This window comes from Dioscorea cayenensis, unplaced genomic scaffold (assembly GCF_009730915.1).
Source record: "Dioscorea cayenensis subsp. rotundata cultivar TDr96_F1 unplaced genomic scaffold, TDr96_F1_v2_PseudoChromosome.rev07_lg8_w22 25.fasta BLBR01001461.1, whole genome shotgun sequence".
NCBI lineage: Eukaryota > Viridiplantae > Streptophyta > Magnoliopsida > Dioscoreales > Dioscoreaceae > Dioscorea > Dioscorea cayenensis.
In genome coordinates, this window is record NW_024087852.1 from 35,874 (window position 1) to 46,131 (window position 10,258).

At 41.9% G+C, this 10,258-nt stretch overlaps 1 protein-coding gene across 1 annotated transcript; it reads left to right on the forward strand.

Annotated features, from left to right (window-relative positions):
* Positions 1–1,366: 1,366 nt before the first annotated feature.
* Positions 1,367–10,258, forward strand: LOC120256469 (putative disease resistance protein RGA4). Its single transcript, XM_039264138.1, has 3 exons — positions 1,367–1,764; positions 6,594–7,563; positions 10,158–10,258. Exons 1-2 carry the CDS (start codon positions 1,450–1,452, stop codon positions 6,600–6,602), a joined length of 324 nt encoding a protein of 107 aa, XP_039120072.1. The 5' UTR covers positions 1,367–1,449; the 3' UTR covers positions 6,603–7,563; positions 10,158–10,258.

The window sequence follows — 10,258 nt, forward strand, 5'->3', positions numbered from 1 at the left end:
TTTTAAAAATTTTTTTATTAGTGCCAATGCACCTTTACCTCATCGCAAAATGTACTTTTGGTTGTAAAACAATTGATCATCCGTTAGGAAGAAGGGATTGACAATGCCATTTCTGTTGAGAATAAACATTGAGCAACATAAAACAAACAAAAAGAAAACTAATCTATTTAGTGGTGGTAGGTGTTTGAATTTCTTATTATATTGTCACGATGATCATTATATTGCTATTTTATTTTTATATGAATTAACAACCCCTTCCTTTTTATCATGAAAATGTTAAAAAAATTATGTGAATGTGCTCTGTACTATATATGTAGCTTAACTAACCTCTATTTTGCATGATTTTATTAGTTTATTTCTTCAAATTTATATAAGCATGGCCTCTACTTTTAAAAATTACCTATATATGATTACCTCCTATTTTGTTATTTTTTAAGCTTTTACTTCTTCGTACATATACATTGGCACAGCTGATATCTGTTTTTTCAAAAATATTGAATTGTGGTTCAGTCATGTTTTGTTTGAGTTCATCTAATTCTAGTGAAACATTTATACCAATTATTTTTGTAGCTTTATAATTGTGCTATCTTGAAGAGATGCTATGGTCTACTAGCAATTCTAAACTGTTCCTCATTTCTATTGTAAATCTTAGCTAATTTGCTTGTATTAAAAAAATAAATAAACTTGTATTGATACATCTCTCATCAAGTATGCTAAAATTACTGATAGGTAGAAGAATTCAATTTTACATTATTATTTAGGTTAGTTTTTTTCCATATCTTCATAAAAAAAATGATAAATTAGTGATCCCTCCTTTGATATTAGTGAGTTCTTGATATTAATCTTTTCTTTTTTGTAGTGTTTTTAGATGAATACATTCTGGACAGTGTACATTTGGTTTGTCTAACACATGTGAAGGATAATTGTTTTAGGGAATTCTTCGTGTGTTCTTGGTTGTTGCAGTGCAAGTTGGTTGTTTTATATGATTTGCTTTCTCATTTATGCACTGCTTTGTTTATAAAATAGAAGCAAAAGCAACAAATTATGCACCTAACCTTGAAATGATTGGCATCAAGGTGTTAAAAAAATATAAAATAATGTTTACGGTTGGTACTTTACATCATAATGAATGAAAACAAAAACAGGTTCTTGGTCTATGCTCCTTGGTTGGTTGTTGCATGCAAGTTGGTGTTTTTCTATGACTTGCTTTACCATAAAGCACTGTTTTGGCAAACAAAACAAAACAAAAGGAAAGAAAAAGATGGCCTAATATTAAAATAATTAGCATCAAGTTGTTATAAAAAAATGTAAAATAATGTTTATGATAAGTAATTTACAATATGTCTTTGGAGAAATAAATCAAAGGACAAAAATGGAAAAAAAAAGGGCAATCACAGTTTACTGTTTCATTACAGATATGTTGACTCTCTGAAACTCTAGTCCGAAACGATGGCGGTGGAAGCTATTCTTGTGAAAGCCTTGGGACTGATCATCCAGTTGACAGCACCTCCTGTAATCCAATATCTGCGCCCAATTTGGGGAGGTGTTGATGGGGACCTGGAGAAGCTCAACAGGTATTTACTCCAAATCCAACCTCTGGTTGAAGATGCAGAGGAGAGGCAGCTCATGGATCAGGCTGTCAAGTCATGGCTGATGCAGCTCAGAGATGTTGCCTACGATGCTGATGACATCCTCGACCAAGCCAACACACATGTCCTGCTCATCCAGCGCAAGGCCGAGTTTTACGGTCCACTGAAAAGCAAGGTGCGTGACTTTTTCTCTCTTCATCATAACCCACTCCTGTTTCAACTTCAGTTGGGGGACAAACTTAAAAGTATCAACAAAAGAATAGATGATGTCATAGAGGGGATGCACAAGTTTAATTTCAAGGTTGTAGACAACAACAACAACAACAATAACAACAACAGACCTTGGAGGAATAGGCCACAAACCCACTCATATGTACCTGAATCAGAGGTGATCGGCAGAGATGAAGATAAAGAACAAATAGTACGAGATGCTTGATACATGATCATTTTGAAGAGAAAGTGGCAGTGGTTTCCATAGTAGGTATGGGCGGTTTAGGCAAGACAACACTTGCTCGAGTTGATCTATGGAGATGAAAATGTGGAGAGTCACTTCCAACTGCGCATATGGGTATGTGTCTCTCGATGATTTTTGATGTGGGAAAACTTGCTAAAAAAACATCATACTCGCCGCCACTGAGAAATCTTATGATCATACAAACATGGAGGTGCTACGAGAGGGATCTAAGGCAACTCCTCAGGGCGGAAGAGGTATCTGCTTGTACTTGATGATGTTTGGAATGAAGATCACATGAAGTGGGATGCACTTAGACGTCCCGCTTCTTGATGGGGCAGAAGGAAGCAGAATTTTAGTAACCACACGTAATGAGAACTGCTCAATGATAATGGGCTCAAAGAAATCTTATAATCTTCAGGGTTTATCAGAAGAAAGCTCCTGGGCTTTGTTCGAACAAAGAGCATTCACCACAATTACAAATCGTATCAAAACAACCAAAATTGGTAGAGATTGGTATAAAGATTGTCGAGAAGTGCAAAAGGTTACCTCTTGCAATAAAAGTAATGGGAAGTATCATGCATTCCAAGAGCGAAGAAAGTCAATGGCAGGCGGTGTTGAGACAATAACATATGGGATATACAACATGCTATGAATGAAATCGAGACCTGAATTGTGGTTGAGTTATGTTGATTTGCCATCTCAAGTGAAGAAATGTTTTGCCTTTTGTGCCATATTCCCAAAGGATAGTTTTATTCAAGAAGATATGCTTTGGTTCAATTTTTGGATGGCTCATGGGTTTATTCCATCTCAAAGCTGGAAAAAGATATAGTTGTTGGAGGCCATGAGATTTTGGATGAATTGATAGGGAGATCTCTTCTACAATTTGTTATTGATAGAGGTGCTCGCCCCACCCATTATTATCTCGACGAAGATGAATTGTTTTCTGTGCCAGGTTATAGAGTTTGTAAGATGCATGATCTCATCCATGACCTTGCACAATTTGTTACTCGGAGATGAGTGCTCCACATTGCACGAAAAGAAAGCGAATTCATGAAAATTTCAAAAAGGACCCGTCATTTTCATATTAAATAATGATGTGCAGTATGATATGAGTGATCACCCTAGTGTTACGCCTTGCATTACTGTCGGAAGACTAAACTTCATTGGGTTGTCGAAGTTGAAGTTGCTCAGAGTGTTACGGTTGGTTTTTGGCAAGCTGCCGTCTGCATCAATAGAATATTTGCACCATCTAAGATATCTCGATCTTTTCGATACTCACATAAGAGAACTACGGGAATCAATCGTATGCTTATAAATTTGCAAACATTGAACCTGAATTGTTGTTATGATCTTACCAAACTTCCCATGAGCATAGTATATATGAACAGTCTTAGACATCTTTATCTTAGGCATTGTTCAGCACTAAAAATCATGCCTCCTGGTCTAAGTCAATTGCGATGCTGGAAAACATTAACGAGAATACACTCGTCGCAGAGAACACGAGAGAACAAGATAGGAGAGTTAAAGCATTGGAATCTTGATGGTCACATTCGGTTTGCATGACCTTCACAAGGTGAAGAATGCGGATGACGCTAAAAAGAAGCTAATATGAGTAGCGAGACAAAACATTAAATCAATGTCCCTATCTTGGGGAGCATCGGTGGAAAATGCGAGAACTAGTGTTGGAAGCCTTGAAACCTCACTCTGCCTTAAAAAGTTCTCGATCTGCATGATTATCCGGGACACAGTTTTCAATGTGGATTAGAGACGGACAGCAACTTCAAAATCTGGTTGAGATCGACCTAGATGGTTGCCAAAGATGTGAACAACTCCCTCCCCTGGAGCAATTACCTTATCTTGAACATCTCACTATTAGTAGAATGGATGGCATCAAATACATTATTAATAACACCACAGGCGATGCATTATCATCATTCCCACGCACTTAGGAGGCTTGGTTGAATCAAATGGCTAACCTAGAGGGGTGGTGTGTGGAGGAGGATCGCGAAACTGCTCCACCCTTGTTTCCATGCCTTAAGGATATGTGTATTAGCTACTTTCCCCAAGTTGACAACCATGTCACCCACAATTTCCAATTCTCGGACAATTAGATATAACGGACCCATACGAGGAAGGCACAAAACGCTCTCACGTTCAAAGAGAAAGGGTTCTTCAAGCATTTGAATTCTCTTGAGTCATTGGTTCTAGAGAGATGTGAGAAGTTGGCCTTGTTCTTTGGAAGACGAGGAGGAGATGAGATCCTTCACTCATCACTCGTCATTTATGTATTATTGATTGCGGCCGGTTTTTCATTATCGGTGGCTTTCTGGAACCTTACCTCTCTTAGAGATCTCAACTTGACTAATTTAGAAGTCTTTGGTGTCCCGGCCAAATGAGATGTTTAGAGGTCGGGAGTCCATCGGTCTCACGAAAAATTTGGGCATGTAAGAAGTTGACAGTGCATCATCACTAGGAGATTGTGGTCTACTGCCGTTTCTAGAGGATCTTAATGTTTACGGTTGTGATGCTGCTGATAGAATTACCCAAATGCCCTGCATCACTCAAAGACTTGTCTGTTAACCATTGTCCAAGCATCAAGTCTTTATGTTCAACCCCCCTCATTCTATGGGTTCTTCAGCTCCCTCTCGGAAGCCTCCTTCACAACCTCCTTTGAAACCTCCTGATCCTTCCTCAACAATCCCAGGAGTCTCTTGGGCTCGTGTTGTGGGCTCTCCTTCTCAGACTTCCGCTTTCGATCTTCCTCTGCACCTTCAAAAGCCACACTTTGACAAACTGAAAATCTCAACCCACTTTGTATTTCCATTGATCGTGATCAATGGTCGACGACTCGAGGACAAAAATGCGATTCTGCTCTCTATGCCAAATTCTTGGGAAAGTCCTTGCCTTTAGATCAAGCGAAGCATGCACTTGCTGACGCCTGGAAGGGTCTTGGTGAATTTTCTATCACCGATCTTCCTAATGGCTTTTACTTCATGCTGTGAATCTATTGAAATGCAATCGAAGCTCCTCTGGGATGGGCCTTGGACCATCGACGGCAGAATCTTGCAACTCTCGGAATGGCGTGAATCATTCCAACCTGCCTTTGAAAAACTTTCAGCGGCAGTTTGTTTGGTTACAACTTCACCACGTCCCCCATGGAGCTCTGGCATGGTGATCTGCTGGAGAGCATTGCCTCTCACTTTGGCAAAGTCCTGAAAATTGATGAACATACTCTGAACTTGTCTCGATCCAAGTATGCCCGGATTTGTATTGAATTGGACCTCGATCTTCCTCTCCAAAAAGGAACCTGGGTTAAGTATGGCGACAATTCTGTTTTCATTCTTGCGCTTTATGAAAAACTTCCTGTCTTTTGTTACAGTTGCGGTCGCATTGGTCATGGGGAATCAAACTGTCCTCTCGTCAGCAGCCGGAGATCGAACTCTGCTCCTCAGCCGCCCACCGGCTCCACGGAGCGGGTGATGGAGGTAGATGAGCCCCCTCGATCTCCTGGCGTGGCTAACGAACAGAGGATGGACTCCTTGGTTCCCAACGAACCTAATCTGAATCCTATTCCTGAGACTGTTGATGATTCTTCGGCTTTTGGAGCCTGGTTGAAACCTCGAAACCGTAAGGGCACTGGTCATGGCCGTGGTCGTGGTGGCTTGCGTAACTCTGGCCCGGGACGACGATCTGGGGACGATGGCCAGAATTCTGACACGTGGCACCATGATTCTGCTCAGCCTTCCAGCTTCCCGACACGTGGTGGCATTTCTCGCCGTGGCTCTACGTCTCTTCGCATCTCGAGTAAATCTGCTTTCCCGCCTCTCGAGAAGCCCATCACTATCCATGCCTCGTCTGCGTCCCGAGGAGAACCTACTTTCTCCCCTCGGGTCCAGGAGAGTATTGTTCCCCATCACCCTGTTGACCCAGCTCTATCTCTTGTTGCTCTGCCCGATAAAAGCATTAGTGCGAGATGCTCGCTTTCCTTCCTCTCCGTCACATCATGTCCCCAACCGTTCATCACCCATCCTTTCCCAACCAACTCAGCCTTTACTGCTCACTTCAGCCCTTCCCAATGACATTGACCATTCACACTCCTCTCTGGTGGATCGTGTTGTGAATGCTCTCCATCCCCCTCCTCAGCATGATCATCTTATGGAGGATTTTGATGACTTGGGTGATGAAGGATCTTTGGTGGGCTCTGATGGCTCTGGTTCCCCTTTTGAACCAGATGATGATATGCTCTTATCCAACTATCAAAAAGATGTCAAGCTGGAAGCCCTTGCCAGACGGGCACCCACTAAAAACAAGTCTCGCCCTAAGAAAGGGAGATCTTCCACCACTTCTTAACCTCCTTCTCTTTGTGATTTCTCCTCTTTTGGTTTTATTATGACGGCTCATATCAAAATTCTTTGTTGGAACTGTCGCGGGGCGTTTAACCCCCGTACTATTGATCGGCTTAATGATTTCATTCGACGTTTCAATCCTTCTATTATCTGTCTGGTTGAGACGAAAACTGATCATTCTCGCTCTCTTCGGTTTTGCAATAGGTTTGCTAAGCATTGGGAGTGGGCGGCCATTCCGGCTTGTGGTTTATCAGGAGGCATCATCACCCTTTGGTCTCGCTGCCTTGGCAGGGTGACTCCTGTCGCTGCTACTTCTATGTCCCTTAACTTAGTAATTACCTCCATGGATGGCCCTTGGATCCTCTCCATTGTTTATAACTCCCAGATTCTGGCTTTTCAGAAAACCCTTTGGAACACTCTCTCCAGAATTGGCAACACTCGCCTACCTTGGGTCCTTGCGGGTGACTTTAATGCGGTTCTCTCTGAGTCGGAATTTCGTGGCGGCAACCCTCGTTCTTATTCTTTTAAATCGCACTTGTTTTCTAATTTTGTTTCTTGTAATGCCTTAATTGATGTTGATTTTGTAGGATCTCGCTTCACTTGGTGCAATAACCGGACGGGGTTGGCTTGCCGCTGGGCACGTCTTGATCGGTTCCTCGTCAACAGTGATTGGGCTACTCACTTCTCTTCTATCCTTAACCGTCATCTCCCGAGAGCTTGTTCTGATCATTCCCCCCTTTTGCTGGAGACTCGCTCTTATGCACATTCCAAAAACCCTGTTTTTCGCTTTGATAACTACTGGTTGGATTATCAGGGGTGTCATAGCAATATTTTGAAAGCTTTTAATGATTCTTCCAGTTCCTCTTCTCCCATGCATTCTTTCCATCACTGTATTAACCGTGCTAAGCATAACCTCATTGCTTGGCGTGTTGCAGGTTTAAGACCTATTGATATGGAGATCACGAATCTAGAAGCGGAGATCACTGCTACAGAAGAGAGTGATCTTTCTCTTCCGGATCCGTGGAATCATCTTTGGCTCCGTTCCTTACGCAATCGTCTTGCTTCCCTTTTGCGTCAGAATTCCATCTTCTGGGCTCAGCGAGCACGGATGCAGTGGATTAATCAGGGGGATGTCAACTCTGCATTCTTTCACCGGGTCGTCAAGGCCCGTCAGGTTAAATCTAAAATTCACTCCCTTAGAGATAATAATGGCAATATTTTTACTCTTCATGATGATATTGAGAATGAGTTTCTTTCCTTTTATCATAATCTTTGGGCTTCTTCCTCTTCCCCTACTCTTGATTATGTCTTGTCCGTCATTCCGGATGATCTTCCTACGCTTCTGTCTGATGACAAGGACGATTTGATCAAACCTGTCACCAAGGGGGAGGTGTTCCGAACCCTTAGGTCCATGTCGCGTGGAAAATCTCCGGGGCCGGATGGTTTTAATGTTGAGTTTTATCTCTTTTACTGGAATATTTTGGGAGATCACATCTTTAAAGCCATTACTCATTTTTGACTACGCCAAAATTCCCTAATTCTTGGGGTAAAACATTCGTTGTTTTTATTCCTAAAATTGAACACCCTCAAAAAGTTTCTGACTTTCGCCCTATTTCTCTTTGCAATGTTTGCTATAAAATTGTTTCTAAAATTCTTCTTTGCTAGACTCAAAATTGTTCTCCCCAAATTAATTGTCTCAGCTGAGCGGGTTTTTCTTCTTTGGTAGATCTCATGTGACAACATCCTTCTTTGATTCGGAGATTGTTCATTCCATGGAAACTGACAAAACTAGCCCCCCTAGGATGCTTTTAAAGGTAGACATTGAGAAGGCCTTTGATACTATCAATTGGAACCTGATCCTTGCAACCCTCCAAAGAATGTGCTTTCCAGCTATTTGGATTAAATGGATTGAGTCTTGTCTCTCTTGACTTCCCTTTTTCTCTTCTTATCAATGGCGGCCCTCTAGATGGATCACTAGCTCTCGTGGTGTTCGTCGGGGGTGACCCCATTTCCCCCCTTCTCTTTATTCTTGCTTCTCAAAATCTCTCTGCAATTCTCAATCATGCTCTCTATATTAATTTCATTCCTGGGTTTGATGCCCGGCTCACGCGGAACATCAACCATCTCATGTTTGCTGATGATCTTCTCATAATCTCTAAGGCCTCTAGGCAATCCGCTAGAAACATCCTTTTCTGCCTAAACTTGTATGCTACTATTTCTGGTCAGAATCCCAACCTTAACAAATCTGCTCTTTTTCTTCCCAGTTGGTTTAACAGGAAGATTTCCAAATCTATTGCCTTAATTCTTAACATCAAGGTTGGAAATTTTCCCTTTACATATTTGGGAGCTCCTATCTCTCCTTTTCGCCTCCCTGTTCACCAATTCCGATCTCTTGTCAATAACGCTGAGGCTACTATTAGTAAGTGGAACCATTCCCCATTTTGCAGTGGGCGAATCACTCTTATTAACTCTAGTATTTTTCTCAGCTTCTGTTTACTTCCTTTCTATTTTTCCATCTCCCGGACTCAATCGGATTCCATCTCTAAGTTGGCTCATGATTTCTTTGGGGTAGGCATGGTGGGGGTCGAGTTTCCATTCTATTGGTTGGCATGTTTCTACTCTATCTAAATCGAGGGGTTTGAGGCTGCGCAACCTTAGAAATGCCCGTACTGCTCTCATGACCAAACATGCTTTCTCTATCGCAAACAATTCTGATAAAATTTGGGTTTCCATCTTCCTTCATAAGTATCCAAACTGGTGCATTTGGAACAACTACTCTCATTCTTTCGATTCCGGTTTGCACAAAGCTATTTCAAAAACAATGTACGTCATTAAACCATACTTTCATCTTGCTACTTGTAATCCAAATCAGTTAATGTTTGGGAGGACCCTTGGCTCTTGGATCTCCCTCTTAATTACAAGCCCACTTTTATCAATATGAATGTCATTGATGACCTTGCGATCAATTCTTTTTATCTCCGAGAATACATATAATTTAAATGCTTGCTCTCGAGCTTTTTTGGTGGCGGCTGAGCGAGTTGTGCTTAATGAGACCAATTTTGACATCCATGCTTCTAATGATTGGGTCGGCGACCCATCTCATCCAAAAGCCACTCGTGGGCTGTTGTCTATGACTTTGTTAATGCAGGGGACTTCTCAGTTGGTTTGGACTGGGTGGCAAGTCATTTGGAAATTGAAGGTTGTCCCTCGTGTTAAGGTTTTCCTGTGGAAGCTGGCCCATGGGAAGCTTCCCACTGGCTCTTATCTCTTTAACCTTAACATTGGCCCTGTCTCTCTTTGCCACTTTTGTAATATTCATCCACGAAAACTCTACTCACCTTTTTCAGAGAATGCGGGGAATTACGTTAGTTGTTGGTTGATTGCCTTAAAACGGGTCGGGTTTGGACCACTCCTTCCTTACTCAACTTAAACAGGGCTCTTGGCTCACGTGCAACTTACATTGTAACATCAGTTGTGATTTTGCCAAAGTTTTCCTTGCATCTGTGGCATACCACATCTGGTCTGCTAGATGCAATTTTCTCTTTCGGCAAATTTCGGCAAACTTCAACTTGATCCCTTCCAAAGCTTGGTCAGCTACTCATGACTACTTCTCTGCTCATGGCCTTAATCAGAATCATTTCTCTATTTTTTCCAGGCCTGCCCAGCTCTCCATTTCTGTCTCTACTGATGCGGCCTGGGACTCTAATTCAGGTATGGCTGGGTTGGGGTTTTTTATCTTTACTAATCATCGGTTAATCCTTCTTGCAGGATCTGTCGGTGTATCCTGTGCATCTGCTCTTGATGCTGAGCTTCTTGCTATTCTTTTTGCCCTGGACCATTGCTCTCTCTCTGGTTGGACTCCTTCAAAT